General features: G+C 45.2%; 1 protein-coding gene across 1 annotated transcript in view; it reads left to right on the top strand.

The window, feature by feature from the left end:
- The window catches only part of Grm3 (glutamate metabotropic receptor 3), a 70,950-nt gene that overhangs the window by 18,402 nt on the left and 33,708 nt on the right, over positions 1-18,840 (top strand). The window contains exon 3 of the mRNA XM_033758239.1: positions 4-340. Within this exon, the coding sequence (XP_033614130.1) occupies positions 4-340 (337 nt within the window). The remainder of the gene's footprint in view (positions 1-3; positions 341-18,840) is intronic.

The raw sequence follows: 18,840 nt of genomic DNA, 5'->3' as shown, positions 1-18,840 counted from the left end.
GCGCGCCGCCTGCCGCAGTTCGACCGCTACTTCCAGGCGCTCTCGCCCGCCACCAACCTGCGCAACCCCTGGTTCCGCGACTTCTGGGAGCAGAAGTTCCAGTGCAGCCTGCGGGGCGGCCCGCTGCGCGCGTGCTCCGAGCACCTGGCCCTGGACAGCAGCAACTACGAGCAGGAGTCCAAGATCATGTTCGTGGTGAACGCCGTGTACGCCATGGCACACGCCCTGCACCGCATGCAGCGCGCGCTGTGCCCCAACACCACCAAGCTGTGCGACGCCATGAAGGTGCTGGACGGCCGGAAGCTGTACCGCGACTTCCTGCTCAAGATCAACTTCACAGGTGAGGGTGCGAGGCGTGCCGGGTGCAGGAGGTGGCGGCCGGCGGGACACATGTCCCTCTGCCCCCAGTCAGAAAGCCCTTTGTCAGGCCACAGAGCAAGGGGCTTGTCCCCAGGGTGCGGGTGTGGGACGGCGTGTGAAACCCACGTGGACCTCAGCTGGCGACCAGCTTCACAGGTGAGCGGGTGAGGCCTGCCCCTTGGGGCAGAGTGTGAAGGCGCCCCAGGACCCATACACCTCCACCCAGGCAGGACATCCTGTGTCAGGGCCACAGAAAGGACTTGTCCTTGGGGTGCACGGGGTAAAATCCAGCAGAGACTACAGGATGGAGATCAGCGTCACAGGTGAGTGCGCAGCGTGTCCTGGGCGTACTGGGGTGCAAGCCAGCAGGACCCAAACTCTGCCCCGGGCAGAAAGCCCAGCTTCAGGGCCACAGAAAGTGCTCGTTCTCGGGGTGTGGGTGAAATCCTCAGTGGCTCCTCCTGCAGCTCAGCCTCACAGGGACAGTTGGTCCCAGGGTGCAAGGCTGAGATCTAGGGACCCCAGAAAGCCTGCCCCTGGCACGGAACACTGTGTCAGGACCACAGAAAGGTTTCGGACAGCTGTATATGTGTGGAGACGCAGTGTGCAGGCCCTATGATGTTCTGACTCGTTCTCAAGTGAAGGTCTTGCCCACCACACTCTGGAAATGAAAGACCTGGTGCCAGCTGGTGCCCCACTGGGGTGGCCCCCTGGCCACGGCCAGGCCACAGTGCCCTCCTGCTTGTTGTTAGCTGCAGGACGGGACACATGCAGTGTGGGCCTTCTCTTCAGCAGAATTGACACCTCCTTAAGATCACGAACTTCTGTGCTTGCCTTGTGGGTGATTTCAGCAAAAGAAGCTTGTAACTTTCAAAGACCCAGAGCCTCATTAGGGACGACAGGGGTGACCTCCAGGCATCATGGGCCATGTGCTCTTGTACAGAAACTTTCCCTGCAGTTTGGAAGAGCTATGGGTTTTCTGTTGGTGCTGTGAAATGAAGCAGCTTTTCCATGAGCTTTGATATGAACAAACTGAGGATGATGGAAGGCAGTCTGGTCAGAGGGGGCCTGGCAGAGGTATTCCAGGGGGTTTTGCTGAGTCTTAATTTCTAAATATAGTATTTCATTTTAATGCATTATTAGCATAAATATAAAACTTTAGGTTTGCATTCTCTAGTCAGGAGAACCCAAAATCAGCTCATTAATACACTTGTTTTGGGGACTGTAGTGTACTCCCCAGTCATAAAATAACAAGTAGTATCACAGCACAGAAGACTTTGATGCCAAAGCCAGGACAATGGCGGAGTGCTCTCCCTGGCACATTCCTAGCAGCTGTGGCCCCAGCATCATCCCTGTCGGAAGTCCCTTCCATCCATGCAGCCCTATGGCCCACATGGGGGTTCCCACCTCGCCCTCACAGGGGCACTCATGAGTCAGGTGGTCTGAAAGTCATAGGACCAGTGAGTGTTGCCTCCCATTTCAAAATCCTCACTCCCCGATGGTCTTGAAAATAAGCACAAACAACGCCATTATGCCTTCTTCCATATCTTCTTTACTCACCCCACACCGAGGTGGAGGATAAAAGTAATGCAAACCGATGATGTTAGTATTCTGCCATACCCATCTGATGAACAAAACCTGTTTCCTCTCAGACACTTATGGAAAGTGGGAAAATTTGGGGGATCTGTATTCACAGGTATCATGAGTCATACAGAAATAAAAATATATAAAAGCAGTAGTAAATTAGCATTCATCTCACAATCCTGGATTAGTTCCAAGAATGGACTCTGGAGTTGCTTTTAAAAGAGTATTTTTAACAATAGTTGGACTCAGTTACTGGTACATAGCACCTACAGTGCGCTTAAATCATGCAGACAAATAAGATGCTGCAGTGTGTGGCCCCTGTCAGCCAAAACTCAGTGCAATCATTTTTCTGTATTCATTGCATATATTAATTTTGTTATTCTAGTTTAGCCCTTGCTCCTTAGTACGACAACAAACAACTATATCCACCCATCCACGCAAAATAAAGCAATCTTAGACTCCAGGGAGACCTTGCTATTGGCTTCATGTAATTCAGACAGCTTCCTTCATGTGAGTGCTTGGCCTTCAAAGACAAAGAAAAGGGAAAAAACAAGGCCATTTTTGGGTAAATAAAACAAAAGTATTTTCTTTTGGTCTGTCTTGTTCAATTACTGGCTTTGGTTCTAGAATTGAGTTTGGCTGTGCAGACCTGACCATAAAATGCTATTTTAACCTTCTCCATTTGTCAGACATTACTATCATTCATTCCCCAGCTCTGAAGAGAGAAGGAAAGAGAAAAATGGACTTAAACTCCAGAAAATAGAAGGAATTTAGACCTGCCATTAGATAAATACACTTAGTGATGAGAACTGGACAGGAAAATTAATTGGAAAAGAAATGCGTTGCTACAGGAGGATATCAAGATGCTAAAGTAGCTAAACAGTACATTTACAAAAAATATAAAGAATTGACGATGAGAACCCAGCATTTCACTGTGGGTTGCATATATATCAGAATACATGTATTGTATCATATATTAGAATGCAGATTATAGAATACCAATCCCAGCACCTGATAACTTGCATGTGACCAAATACAGGTATATATTTCACCAAGTCCAGAGCTGCTTTTGAAGACCCAGAAGACTGAGAAAGAGTAAGTCCTTTATCTCCAGAGCCTGACATGATGCAGGCACTCACCAGGCAGGAACAGAATGCTCACCAGAGGTGAAAGACACTCCAGAGAGTTAAGACCTGCTTCCTTGTGTACCCTTTGTAATGCTCTTGGGCCACTTTCTCACTTTCTCAATGTGGTTCATAGAACACCCAAAGTCTATAAGGTGAGCCTCCAATTCCAAACTTTCAGATACTTTTCTAAAAATGTTCTAAAGCATTTTTCAGTTAGTAAAGTTTTCCATGGAAAGAGTCCAGTCGTCCAGAATCCTAAAGCAGATATTTGAACAAGGATAACACAGGGTGGCGTGTGGCTCCTCAGAATTACTTTGAGAAGCATTGAAGTGCTTCTTGAGTAAAGGGAAAGCTTTAAGCTCCCAGGACAGTCAGAACAGGGGATAGCACGCCGAGTGTCTGAATAAACGCCATGTCCCTGTGGCTGTGCCCCTCACTTTCCATTCCGAGATGACCCAGAATGGAGACCAGAATGATGTGCCAGACTTACAGAGGTCTTCCTGGAAGACAGGCTCACCCCGCTCCTCCAGAGGAGGAAACTGGGTGTCAGCATTGTCTTCTCCACCTACGGAAGCACAGAGTCACATGAAGAAGCTGTTGGTGACCTGGGAACCAGAGTGCACACAGAACAGGAGGAGAAGGAAAGAGCTCGGGCACCGAACAGCCTGCTGGGCCCCAGACCACCCCTGGGAGAGGCCATCAAGGGTCCTTGGTCAGCGTGCAGTGTGAACCTCAGGTGGGCTAAATATCTGAAAACACGGAAATCACGAGCTTCATGCCAAAAGCACACCCAAGTATGCCATGATGCCAGGCTGGGCCAACCCTCAGGTCCCCAGCATGGCCATTCTTTCCACACACAGTCGTTAGGCCAGGCCCAGAGACCCAGCAGAAGAACAGATGGCACCTCTCGCTTCGAGGAGGGAACCCCAGCATCTCATCTCCAGAACAGCCTCAGAGGATAGGAACAGGATCGTGGGGCACTGCAGGACCAGGGCATCTCCAGGGCTCACTGTTCTGTCTTGGTCTTGGATTCTGTTTGGGACTGGGAAATGATTGTGTGTCTTGTGCCTAGAAAGATACAAATCTCACACACACATCTCAGCCTCAGGACCAACTTGATGGTGAGGAGGATGAGACCTCACCCTACCAGCCTGATAGACACAGGAGGGCTGGGAGGAGGCCTGGCGTGGTGTCTGGTTTTTATTTGCTGGCTTGCTTGGTTGCTGGCTGGTGTTTTTCCTCCCCGCTCACTTCCAGGTACAGTGGAGACATAGCTGCCTAGAGTCTGGGGAGTAGCCAGACTGCCCTTCTCACTTCCCAGTCCCATACCTGGCAAGTCCTGGGGCCCAGCCTTTCTGCGAGCTGCTCCTGTGTGTGACTCATCCCCGGGACCAGGCTGCTCCCAGAACTGCACTCTCAGGGCCTGCACCGGGAAGGGCAAGTTTTCTGGGACACTGCACTCCAAGGAATACACTGCAGCTGACCCCGACCCAGCCAAGCCTCTGGAAAAGCACAGGCCCTCCAAGGCCAGCAAGAGAGCCAAAATGGTAATGGCCACGTCTTTAGATGAATGGGCTTTGAAGTCCCTGAAAGAGCAGGCTGCTCTTGATCTTGCCTCCTCCACAGAACGTTTGTGGTTCCCACAAAGCACAGAAACTTGCTCCAGCGCTGCTGATCAAAAGCATTTCCAAAACGTGAAGATAAATGTCCTGTGCTGCTTTCTTTCCCTTTCCTCCGGTCAGCTTTCCGGGGTCACGGGAATAAGGCTGGAGCCCTCAAAGGGCAGCACTGATGCAGCCCTTACTTGTTTATGCACGGTGTGTCTGCGCTCTGGTGGCTCACAGCATGAGAACCAATTCCCATTTTATGCTCACATGGGAGAAGAAGCCTTGTGGAAACTTCATTTTCTACTTTGGCCTTGGCTTTGTGCTGCTGCTGCTGCTGCTTATTACCACTGTTACTGTTACAGTGGCTATTACTGCTTTATCATCCTTAGTTTATCTTGATTTATTTGAAGAGACATCCTGTCCCCAGTGAAGTATGAAGAAGTGGATACTGCCATCTTCCTAATAGAAAAGTGATTCCCAGACATTTTAGATACTGTGGTATGCTTACAGGAACCACTCAAAGCTATCTGGAGGCTGGAGAAAACACTTTGAGAACTTAAATGCTATATTTTTTATATTTTATTCATTAATTCTCACAATAATCCTGTCATAGCTAGGCATGATGGTGCACACCTGTAGTCCTAGCACTCTGAAAGGCTGAGGCAGGAAGACCTTAAATTCAAGCCCAGCTTGCGCAACTTTTGAAAGTTTAAAATTTTTTAAAAAGGGCCAGGGATGCTGCTTTGTGGGAAGGCCCTGGGTTCGAACACAATACTGTAAATAATAATAATGATAATCCTGTAAAATAGGTAGATATCATTCCCTTTGATTTTATAGATTAAAATGAGCCTCAAAATAGTCGATGATGCTCTCAAGTTTCCAAAGCTGTGTATCGTCCAAAGCCAACTTGTCTATTCCCTAACCACACATCATTTTCCACTAATACCTGTGGAGAAAAGAAGTATCTAGAAAAGAATGGTCAGAGCCCCACTGCTGCTGGTCTCGAATGAGTATGAGCATTCAGTGAAAATGAATCCCAGTCTGGTTTATTCACAGGGTTCTTGTCAACCTTTCGCTAATTATCATAGCAGTGTACAGAATGGTACAGAATGACTCATAGCACAGGCCTCCAGGATATGGTTCACTTCCTGCTCGGAGAGTGTCAGATTGAGCCAGGTCAATATCTGCAGTATGATACTCTTGTCAGGAGTAAGTTGCAAAAAAAGTAATCTCTGTCCTTAAATGCTATTTAAGGCATTTTTCTTCCTTATCACCCCATTCTCTCACTCTAATTACAAATCTCCATACTTAACTAAAAGTAAATTTTTTTTTCTTTTTATTGAGTTTATTGGTGCATTCTAGGTAGACAGTACAGTTACATTCATTGTTGGGATCTTGTTCCTTTACATGACAGGTCTTGGTTCTCATTTTTTCCCCTTGTCCCTGCCCTCCCTTCACCCCTCCTCCCCTCCCCATTTACAAACACTTCATTTCCATTTCTTCATTTTCTCATATTTTTTCTTTTCCCTTATTAGCTTTCCCCTACCCTTCCCACTTTCCCTACATCTTTAGCCCTTTCTTTCTATTTCACATTGTTGATTATCCCATTAGGATCTTATGTACTATTATAGGTTTTTCACACCAGAGAAACTATTCGGTATTTACACATGTGTGATTTATTTATTTCACTTGAGATTATATCCTCAATACATATCCATTTTCCTATGAATGACTCTAATTTCTCATTCTTTATGGCTGAGTAGTATTCCATTTTATAGAAAAACCACATCTTCTTTATCCAGTTTCCAACTGATGGGCATATGGGCTGTTTCCAAGTTTTACCTGTTACAAACTGTGCTGCTATAAATATAGGTGCGCATATGTCACTGTGATCTGATTCTTTTAATTCTTTTGGAAAGATAACAAGCAGAGGGATGGCTGGGTCAAATGGAACCTCTAGTCCCAGCTCTTTGAGGTATCTCCATAATGATTTCCATAGTGGTTGCTCCAGTCTACACTCCCACCAACAATGGAGAAGGGTTCCTTTCTCCCCACAATCCCGCCAACATTTGTTATTGGTTAATTTCTTGATAGCAGCCATTCTTTGTGGGGTGAGGTGGAATCTCAGTGTTGTTTTCATCTGCATCCCAGTGGTGTGGAACATTTTTTCATAGATTTACTTGCTGTTTTTACTAAAAGTAAATTGTTAGAAGAAAGAGGGGAAGTAATGAGATTCTCATCCAGGCCATCCATAGTAGTGTTGTGACTTTGTTGGTGTGTGTGCATATTTTTCTTGTTGGGTTCATTTTCCTTAGTGGATGTTTGTTGTTGTTCTGTAGCACATGTCACAGCTCAACTTTTACTTGTAAAAGGAATTAAATACCACAGATTCTTTCCAGAATTAGAACTTAGGAGGAACTTTGTATCACAGAGTTTTAGTTATAGCCTATTCAGTTGCCAGTAACCACGTAACACTCTACCAGCTTTTGAGAGTGCCTTTGAAAAAGGCATCTCCATCCCTAAAATATTTACAAGTCTAATAAAGCATAAATTTTGATTGTCAGTTTTAATCAAAGTGGAAAATAAGTCACCAGCACAGTCAGCAGGTGGAGATGGAGACCTGACGTCAGAGCGCGGGGACCATGAAGGACTCTGACTTTACCTCTGAGGTTAGGAATTGCTGGGAGACTGAGAAGTGAAAAACATAGACTAGAGCACATTTTTAAATCATGGCTACAAATCGAGAAAAACTACTAGAGAACCTAAAGAGACCCACCCATGCTGATATCCTAATACATATCTTCTATAAATATTTTAGGTTCTCGGTCATTTTAATTTCTGGAATGAGAGCCATTGAATTAAAATCCCCAAGGTACTTGAGTAGACCCAGTGTCAGTTCTCTCTCTTGTACAATATACCACTTAAGCTCAAGTGCGTTTATTTCTCATTTTCAGTTGTAACTTTTATCCTTAAGAATAGATTCAAGTAATTACCAAAATAGCAATGTATTTCAACCAAAATCTGTGCACTCCCATCCAGACCACCGGTCGTATAATTGTTGATTGTGCCTAAGGAAAAACACCTCTGAGGGACCTTTCCTTGGCCCTGAATGTTGGGAAAGTAAGAGTAAGATAGTCTTCCTGTCATGTGTGCATTTGTCCCCCTGTAGCAGAACAGCTCTGACCCAGTTGTGTGACTACGCCACCTTGTTCATACCAAGAATAGCAAGGTGGCCTCCTTCCATCCCTATAGTATCACTAATGATAGGAACATGTACAATATCAGAGGCTTCCATTGATCACTGTTGTTTCTGTAACAAGTGCTGAATGATCTTTCTTATGTCAAACACTGGAAAGGGGACACAGAAGGAGGGTGCTGAAGAGACAGTTGCTTAAGGCCTGGGAAAGGCATCTTGAAACAACACGAAGCAAGGTCGTTAAGGACTGTAGCAGGGTTAGGGCCAGAAAATCACCCCTTTAGGACCACTGGCATGAAAAGATGCCTTCACATGTGGCATCCCATTTGGTTTTTATAACCTTCTTAAACAGAGTTGAAGGGTGTACACACACAGGGCCTCTACGGAGCTCCCAGATTGGCACCAAGTCCTTTCCACCCCCATGGTGGGATCTTTTCCTCTCGTTTTTGATGACCTTAGATTTTTTTGTATTTATAAAGAAAACCACACAGATTTTGACCTGTGATGGTTCATTCAGCATCATCCCTTGTAAAAAAAAATAATAAAGTCAAGAATCCAGACATCTCTGTTCAGTACTGCTAAAGAAAGTGCTGACGCCCCGCACACATCTTCAGCAGTTGGGAACCTATCATGCACAGCTTTGTTTACAAGAATAACCTCAATATAACCTGAAGTGAAAAGACATTCTGTTAGAAATTCATGACTAGCTACTGCTTTTTCTGAAGAAAAGCTAGGGTGATGTATTCCATATCATCAAGAGTTTCATCCTTGGGTTCCACTTCATCAAAAATGACAAGGCAATCTTCCTTGGTTCCTCCAAATTGGAAACAACCTCACATGATCTATGGACTAAAAACACTTTTCTTTATAAGTTCCAAAATACTTCTTTTCTGGAAACCACTCTCTGGCTAATGACTCTTATCATAGAAGGTAACTAATTCAAGGTGATTTCCACCCAACAAACTGTTTTGCTATAAATAAAATTCCATGGATGTGAGGTCTGCTCCCAGCTGTGACTTTCAGTAGCTCTGCGGCATTGAAGGAGTCACTCCAGCTCATTAGGACCCAGCTGTACCTCAAAGGAAAGAACAGTTTCTGAAAAGGACCCTGTTTTATTCCTGAAAATTTTTAATTAAAACATCTACACACACACAACATATGGACATACCTTTTGGAATATGCTCCACTATTTTCTCACAAAGACTCCAAGGAATTATTTGTCCACTTTATCTTTTCATCTCATAAATCAAGGAGCCATTTTCCCATTCCACCAGTTCTACCTAGTCAGCACGAAGTCGTCCTGTGGTGGATATTTTATCCCCACTGGCCAGTGTCACTTTTTCTTTTTACTTGGAGCTCACAATAAAGTTTCCAGAACCTGTATTTTCCTGTGAATTTCACCATAAGGGAGAATTGGGGAACAAGGAGGGAATGGAGAGCATAAACTGGCAGCAACTCATTTGAGCCATAAATCTTTGCTTACAGCACACACGGTGCCATCCAGTTGCTTCATGAGCCATTATTAGAGTAAAAGTTCATGATAAGTGACAGCAGTAAAGGTTTGCCAAGGGGCTGGGTAAAAGCATTTAGCTTTATGTCTTTTAATATTTTTTTCCAGATTGGGAATATAAAGAATCAACTTTTAAACTCTAAGCCATTTTAGCCCAGTCCTAAAAGAAGCAAGAAGAGCAAGTGTATTGCTCCATGAGCCACTTTCCCTTCTTTACCCTGGTGCAGGACTCGCCCTTCCTGCCCCGACTCCTTCCACAGGCATGGTCAGCTCAGGGCATTCAAGGTGGATGAATACAGAACAGCCTGTAGGTGACAGTCCTCTGCCTCCTGAGGCATGTGTGACATATCTTCCTGACCCTAAACTCCTCCCATTGTCACTGGCAGAACTGGAAGGAACCTTGGGAGAGGCCTGTAGAGCCTTCAAGCTCATTTGAACTCAGGAGGAGCTGGGGACATGGTTTCCCACCTGTATAACTACTCTTCCGTCCTTTCCCTCTCAGTCTACTGTATTTCATTTGCTAGATGAGGAAACCGGAGATTATTTACGTGACAAAATCTTATCTAATAGAACTGTATCTACTGATACATAGATATGCATATATATGTAAGCTATATAATTGATATTTCACTATTTATAGACTTAAAATTTACTAATTTTTATTCATCTTAGAAAGTCTGTGATCCAGAATAAAAGTCGCACCACTCTACTCCTTCCCATGTGAGCATAAGCATCGGATGTACTTACTATGTTCACAATCACTGCAGCTGTTTAGTTTAAATGATTTTGCAATAAATACCCCATTTTTTAAATAGAAAATGAGAATGTCATAAGTACTAGTAGGAAGATATATTTGAGAAAAAAACATATGTGAGAAACGTTTCGAGTACTGACTTTCATTGCAGACATAAGATTTGCAGGGTGGGTTCTCAGTGGCGGAGGTGGCCCCGTGCACTGTGCACAGCTTCTGCAGTTTGCCATGTGGCTGTGCATGAGACAAGAAACTTAGCCTAGGAAATCAGGGACCCAGCAAAGGCTAGAGAGCCAGTGCCCTCTGATGCTCATCACCCATTGCTAATTCAGTGAGAGTTTAGAATCAAGTTCCCAAAATGACAGTCCCTGCTCAGTAAGGGTGTACTGCGAAACCTTGTCCCAGGCCACAACTGGCTCAGTATTGTAAGAGCCTGTTGAAAGCTAAACCAGATCAAAGTGCATGTTGAGGGCTGGGAGATGCCAGAAACTCCTCCACATTTGCAGGCAACTTTGAGGGGGATCCAGCCCGGCACACTGGGAAGAGGATCCCATGCCTATTTACCACTTGCCTGTGAAAATGACGGCCAGATCACAGACTCCTCTCAGGCTCCTCACACTCAGAGCGCACAGCTCGGGAGCCACTTTCGGTCTGGTCATCACTGCAGCGAGAAACAGTTTCTCTGTGAGGTGAGTGGTCTGACTCCTCAGACCAGCACAGGTGCCTGTCTTGGCGCGTTGTTCTGTGTGGATAGAATTGCACCTACATTTTCATCTTCCTTTGGAGAGTGTATAGTGGCGTGAATGGTGTCCCATCACACTGCGTTTCGTCAGTGTCAGGACTTGAAGAGTTACTCTGAAGTTCAAGGTTACCTTTCTCTAATTTAAAGCTAAACATAAAAATAAATTATATTGTGTTTCAAGTAATAAAATCCATATTCATCTGCTAAGTGTGCAGAATTCTCTCTGTGAAGCTAATTAACTACATAAAAGGTCCATATCAGGCCTTAAGCAGTTCCTGTCTCTCAGGGCCTTCCTCAGTAATTAATTATGTTTCTGAGTCTCTGAAAACACTTTTCCAGCTTCATGGGTCTTTAGAAATGAAACAACTTGGGCATCGTACAAATATCTTAATCTCTTGATCTGTTTAGAACTGAATCAGGTTCCCAAACGGAAGCAAAACTGAATGACTTTCAAATGAGGCCTGCATATTTTCATCATTTAATCAGTTATTTACCTCACAGTTCAGATGAAACCTATTGAACTCTTAATCAACCTCATTTTTAAAGCATTGTTGGCATGCGAGTGACCACCCATCTGTTTGGGGTCAGTGCGACCCACCGTTTGGTTGAAGTCAGAGACTACCGAAGCACAGCTCTGGTGGGGAAGGAGGTTTCACATGGAATTGTGTGTTCCTGCACAGATATGTGGTTGATGGGCCGCCCCTCGACCCTCTCAAAGCTCCAGACGCCAGGCGGGCACCCACGGACACGTCGCCGTGACCAGGACTTGTGAGCAGGACAATCACTTTAATTTAATCTCTCCATTAAGGAAAATACAGGCAACTCAGGACTTTTCAGGAGACGTGGCGTTTTATCAGCTCACGTGTGAGGATGTGACTTGCTGAGGAAGACGGGTGCACGTGGGCTGGGGGCTGGCTCTCTGGGAGGAGGAAGAGGAAGGTGGGAGGCCCGTCCCCGTGGGGCCTCCAGCCCAAACTGAGTTGCCCCACTTCCAGTTTACCAACCAGCCGCAGCTGCCGTGGTGAAGTCCGCAGGGAAGGTCAGCTGGAGACAGGGCACCAGCAGCGGTGGGCAGAGGCAGCATGGCTCATTCTAAACCCGAGCCTTGAGCTGGCGCCTGAACAGAGAGAATGTGCTCACCTCCTCTGCATTCGGGTTCCAGTGGCAAGTTTGCAAATCCTTCAAGCCATCCCTTAAAAAATAAGAGGAATATAAGCGCAAAAACCAACTAGTAGATGCGGAGCAGGCAGTATCAGAAGGCACCTTTCTGAAGGCATAAAGCCACCTGCTGGACAACTAGGAACCAGGCTGGCTTCTCTGTCCTTTGAGAGGCTTTGGTGCCACCCTAACACAGCTGAAGAGAGGGTCCAAAATTTTAATTACAGGTTCCCTTTAATTACAAGCTCCCTTGCTATGTTTACCAAACTGCTAGTAGCCCTGAGGGTAGAGTTAGGCTCTTTAAAATCATGTTTTCATCTCCTTTGTAATTGCAATTTGATTGCTGGTGTAAATTACCTAGTCTGCCACCACCTTCAACACCAGCCATTCCCCAGTGCACATAATTTTGAATTAAAAGGCTGATATCCATCCAAAAGTTCCCAGAATGTTTCATGGACGTGGTGAATTATTTATTAAGTCAAATTCTTTAAAAAGAAGGCGAGAGGTTCCTTTAATGTGAGCCAGGATTTTCATCATATTATGGACTATTAGTTTCTAGACTCATAGACGTAGTTTCTTGAAATCTGTGTTCAATTTAGGACTTATTACTGATCTTTCTCTAACCTTTACATTTTACTTTAACAACATCATATGTCACCCTGGAGGTGGCAGGTTCTGGCAGAAACCTGGTGGTTAATTTCCAAGGAGGGGGTGGAAATGGAAAAAAGAACAGTTTGCTGCAAACCTGCCATCTACTGGACAGAATATGCAGTCTTGCAGCAAATTGGAGGAGGTGAGCTTTAGAAACACCCTGGGGTCACAGTCAGGGAGCCCAGATGTGCATTGCAGTCCCTGCCCCTCAGTGACTGGGCAGCTCACAGGAGATGGCCTTCAGAGGACAGGCTGGATCTTGAGCGGTGGTCCCTATTCCATATCCAGATGTGACATTACAGATTATTAAGAAAATAAACACCCCTCCCTTCATGGGAAGAGTGCCCAGGTTTCACCACCGTGTGCCAATGGAATTCTGGGGGAATTATTTACCTTATACACAATTTCATACTATTGTTCTTACTCATATTCATTCATTCTCATTCTCTCCCACTTTCCTTCTCTTGCACTTTGAAATTTGTAAGAGCTGTGCCTTTCCTTGCCATTATAGATTGATCTCCTACATGAAATAAGCATACACATTTTACATCTGACCTAGCCACTTCTGAGAAATGAAAGGTGCGCTGTGCCTAATTATGCTAGAACATGTACAAACTGGGGTGTTCTGAGCACACCCAGATGAAATATCTAACTGTGGGTGACCAGTTCTCATAAACAGAATCACCTGTCAGTCTGTATCTCCTGCCAACTCTGACTACAGAAGAACAGACATACCAAGATAAAATAAGCCAGTGTAGTGAAGAGTCTAGGCTGAAGTAGGGCAGAGAGAGAGCATTGAGACTATTTGATTCTCTCATGTTTGAGTTAATTCATCCATGGAGAAGTGTCGTAAAAGGTCAGGTAGAGGTTCATGAGCACCTAGCAAGCGTGGACAGGTCACTTCTAGAAAGATACATATTCCATGGGAGGCCTTGGTCGGAATCAGACTGCAAAGTGAGGGTGGAGAGTCCGGTGAGGCAGAAGCACTGGGGCCCCATGGGCGGCAAGGAGAGAGTGGGGCGCCACTCACATCACCATCGTGCATCCAGCGCTAGCGCTTTTGTGCTTTCGATGCAGGTGCGAATAAACAGCCCTTCCTGCCTTTCTCAAGGATGCACAGGCTCCTAAGCAACGTAATTTGAAACTCTTTCAGATGTTTCTGAATCTGAAGATTTGGGGATCATCAGCATGAACTGACGGAGTAGATAAAGAGAAAGGCACAGAGAGGATACTGAGATACTCAAATATTTCTCAATAAAATGAAGACTGTCTCACTCAAGACCCTGAGGGAAAGAGCAGTTGATACAGTAAAACAAAAAGAAAAACCCTATTGTCCTAATCTGTGAGTACAGGCTGACCTGTGAGGAACACAAGCCTACCAGGGTGTAGATCAGATGACACTTCAAGCTTTCTCATTCGCTTATAATTATCACCATAATTTAAAAATTAGGAATAGCGCTCTCTAAGGAAACTTAAATGTTTTATATGTGCCTCCTCATGTGTCTCCCTAGGATTGTTATTAAATTATAAAATGGTATATTACTGAAAGTTAAGCAAAAAATGCCATTAACATCTATGCTATATTCTGCTTTAGATTTCCTTTGGGGAAACACTCAGTTCTCCTGCTCACTTGTGACAAGGTGAATCAGAGCAGAGCCGTGATTGCAATCTTATTTATGAATATAAAATTAACTGAAAATACAGCATAGTGCTCCCTTCCTCTTCCTTTCTGTGAGGTATACTGTGTCTGGATAATGAATGCTGTCTATCTAGTGAGCTGTTTGGAGCCTGTGCTTGAACACTTTTAAATTCAAAGTGCAACTTGAGCTGGAGGTCAGTGGAAAAAACAGGAAACCTTTCTCAATTTCTCTTAGATGCCAGGGTTCAGCTGTTGTCTTACTAGGCTGTAAAATTCATTTACTTGTCCACCCAGTACATATTTATGAAGCCCCTGCTATATTAAGCCCTTACCTACAGGTTGAGACTAGACAGATATTGGCACCTGCCTTTGAGGAAATTACACCAGAATGTGCACTGTAAAGCAGGGATCACTCCTACTCTTCTTGGACACAAGCTGACCATTCACTTCCTCCTGTGCTCTTTGGCATCATCACTTCTGTTATGTTCACAGTACTTCTACAGACACCTGAGATTCCACCCTCTGCCCCCACCCCACCCCCCCAGGCACCTTGACCCTTCTCTCAGCCTGCTTGGCAATTTTCTCCTCCTCATCCTGGGTCCAGATTCGAATGGTGGGCTGTCTCAAGTCTCAGTCCTGTCTGTCCTTCTGCACGGCTCCCCTAGTTCCTGACATCAACACCATCTACAGGATAATTACAGATCTCCTCCCTGTTCCCTGGTCTGTCTGCTGGCAACTAGAGTGTTTATGTGATGACTTTTTTGCCATCGTTTCTTAGTTATCTAAAAGCAGCTCAGGGTTAGCATGTTCAGTTTAAAACTCAAAGAGCTTTATTTTCACTTTTCCTCTCTTTCTCTGCCTTCCCAAAGGGGAAAAATATTGTTCTCTACTTTTCATCTCATCTCCCCATCATCTCTTACTTCAGCTTCTGAAACTTAATGATTTTCCTTGTCTCCATCCTTATGCTCCTAATTTCCTTGTCCACATAGAAACTAGAATGTGCTGTTAAAAGTTCAAACTTCATCGTGTCCTATGAGCACTTTTTGCTTATAAAAGAATGACACCTAAGTACATTCCGAGAATGCATCAGGCCCTTCTGATCCTGTCCCCTACTTGACACTCCAGCTCCATGTCTTGCACCTCTTCCCCTTGCTTTGTGTGGATCCAGTGCACACAAGCCTTCCCAGCCTTGAGAATTCTGTTTGCTGTTCCTTCCATATGGAATCTGCTGGGATATTCTTCCCCAGACATTCTGTAAGCTCAGTGCAACTATTGCTTCCCTAAAGAAGCCTTCCCTGATCACATACACCACCTTTGCTCACCACTCTCTGTACCACTTTCTCGTTTTAGGTTTTGTCATAGCACTTGTCAAATTTAACCTGTAGCTCACCATGGTGATTTCCTTGAGAACAAGGATCGAAGTTGTGTTCATCACTGTTAGATCCCTCACATATAGTGGATGTGAAAGGAATGAATGAACTGATGCTAAATTCAGTACTATGGAGATACAAAGAAGCTTCCCATATTCTAATTTGAGAGGGTCAATAAAAATAATACATTTCTCAAGACAAATAAAAATTAGACAAGTAAACAAAGACCCAGGCAAAGGAACTGCATGTGCAGAGGAACAGGCAAAGCCATGCAGAACCATTTCAGGCCTGGGAACGTCTGGCATTCCTGGAGCACAGAGTGGTAGTGGGGGACAGCGTTGCGGGTGAGAGCAGGAGGACCCAGCCTTTGTTGGAGAGGTACAGAGGACATCATGTTTGTTGAGAACTGCTGCTCTTGAAGGAGAAAACTACTGAAGGGTTTCATGTCTTTGTTCTTGCAGTACAGGGTCCACAACCCCAGCCTTACTCCCACGCTCTCCCCCTGAGCTATATCCGCAGCCTCACTGAGGGGTTTGCCAGGGGTGATGTAGCAAACAGCTTTAAGAGAATGGTTCTGACAGCATTTGGAGGTGAAGAGGAATAGGGGCTCAGGGCTTTCCACTGAAGGAGGGAAGTCGGCCAGCACACTCACTGTCCTCTGGAAGGATATAATCTAGACTTTCTGGGCCATTTTAGGACTGTGATAGTAATGCTACCAGGAGTGAAAGGACATGTGTGAATTAAGGGAGAGGGAGAAAGCTTTAGGCTTTCTAGGTTTTTCAACATCTCCCCCTTTAACTAAAAAGAGACAGTTCTTTCTTTTTAGTTGTTCAAAATTAAACTCACAGATATAGTCTCAAAAGTTATCAGAGAATGAGATGCTTGAAACAGTAGCATTTATTGGATATTGAAACAATATCCAGTAGGCGCTCAAGTCACAGAAGCAACTATCCAGTGTGCAATTTAAAGACACAAAGGAAATTTGGACCCACTGAAGTGAACACACAAGACAGTGCACGTGCGCACACACACACACACACACACACACACACCTGGGGTCACATCTTTAGGCATTGTCTTGTACTTCAAGACACCCAGGCCACTCCTTCTACTGTGGACCACTGCTTTCCATGGTGACAATCGAAAATGGGTTTGTGCCCAAAGACTCACTCACAGAAAGCTGCAAGTCACACTATGAAGGTAACGTGGTGACTGCCTGAAAGGGACGCCTGGTTTGTCACTCCTTATTGCTCACTCACCAGGCGCCCTGCTGGGCTCACCTTGTGTCTCTCAGGCTGCATGCTAAGGATGAGTGGAACACGGGCTCTGCCTTCAGGACAACCAGGCAAGCCACGATAACAGCTGAGGTAAGTCAGCACTTGGAGGCAGGAAGAACAAATATGTAAGTTAGACTGAAGATCTGAGAAGCTGGGTAAAGTGAGACAGATCATCTTATACTAAAAACCATGGCTGTTCAGACCTTCACTTGTTCCTGGGACTTTCACTTACTAGTTAACCTGACTCCATCTCTTTTATACTAAGTTCCCTCATCTGTAAATTGTCACTCAGAACTCAATCTGTTGAGCCATTTAAGTTCAGTGGGACAATTGGCACATAGCAGGTAGTCAGATAGATGCCCTGCAGCAATGTGTGTAAGATTAAGAGGAGGGGCTGTGGAGGAGGCACACAGTGGAGCAGAGAAAGGGAAGTACTTAGGAGCAAAGATGTGCATATGCCGAAGGCCTCAATGTGCAACAGGTGCCTGCAGCCGTGGCCACTTCCCAGCTGTGCCAAAATCCCTGAAGCCAAATTCAGTTAGCAATGAAAGAGGAAGCTCTGGCCCTACAGTGCTGTGAAGAGCAAGGTCATGTTCCTGGGCAGGGACAGTCACCGTGGATTGGAAACTTCTCTCCTGGACACCATGTGCTGCCTCGCTGCTCCGACTTCTGACCCTGAGTGGGCAGGAAAGCTACACTGTCTCCTTGGCCTTCGTGCAGTGACCACAGGACCCAGCTCAGACAGCCTTGCTGTGAGAGGCGTCTGCTTACAGAGTGTATCCCATGAGCTTCTGGAACCTCCTCCACTGGAAAGGGCGCTTCACTGTACACCACACTTAGCACAGCTGGAGGTTCTTGATGCCATTTGCCAGATCCCTAGGATGAAGATAGAAACAGCTGTCATTGTATGTGTTTATGAATGTGTGGGAAGCAGGAAATCTAAGAAAAATAATTTTTCACCTTTCTCCTTTGTTATGCAACAATATTTGCAAATTTCTTCCTTCTGAAATCACGCATTACTGAGCAAAGCTTCGAGAGAAAGACTTTACATTCATTCCACTTACTACCTTAAAAATGCTATTGCGTGTGCCTCAAACAAGTTACCATATTGTGCATTCAAGAATGACAATCGTAAATCCTAAAGCTGACAGAAGAAATGTTCTCAGGACAAATTGGAAACTGTTTCAAGAACAGTACTGAACAGTGGCCATTCCAGCAGGGCCAGTCAGAGACAGAGAGGCTGAGATCAAGCTAAGTGCTGCCCAGTGGGTCTGGGACCAGTGCTTCACAGCGGCCCTGGCCAGCAGACAGAGCAGCCTCGCCAGGAAACCACAGCTTCCACAGGGTGATTCATTCCTCAGGGTACTTGATCCAAGGCATGTGACCTTCTAAGCCTTGAATGCCAAAATCACAGAGCATCTCCACGCCTTTCCAAAGTTGTCCATGGCTAGTTCTAAAGTGAAAAGTATTGCTAAAATCAAAGTAGTCACAAAGCAGTCTTCCTGCCCTGCAGAGGGTCCTCTGAGATCAAACCACAAAGGGGACAGAAAGTGGGCGTGTAAGAGAATGTGCCCGACTTTGTACGAACCTGGAGATGGGAAAGACTCCCGAGAACCCTCAGATTCTTACTTTCCATTCCAAACATTGTCTCTTCCCAGGTTACCATGTTAATGTCTGTGGCTGCTACTTTGCTCATGGCTACAGCAAGGCTTTTATTTTATTTTATGTAGTATAAATTCTTATTTTTAGAAAATGAACTTATGCGTTACAGTGATTTAAATCTAGGCTCCGGTTGGTTCTATAACCAGTAGTCATGCACTTCTTTTGGGCAGTTTTCATAGGGAAAGAAGCCAGGCATGGAACACCTG

Source organism: Fukomys damarensis, unplaced genomic scaffold, assembly GCF_012274545.1.
Source record: "Fukomys damarensis isolate Sample0158 unplaced genomic scaffold, DMR_v1.0_HiC HiC_scaffold_4, whole genome shotgun sequence".
NCBI classification, from domain to species: Eukaryota; Metazoa; Chordata; class Mammalia; order Rodentia; family Bathyergidae; genus Fukomys; species Fukomys damarensis.
Note: the sequence above shows the minus strand (reverse complement) of the source record. Positions and strands in the feature narration are given on the sequence as shown.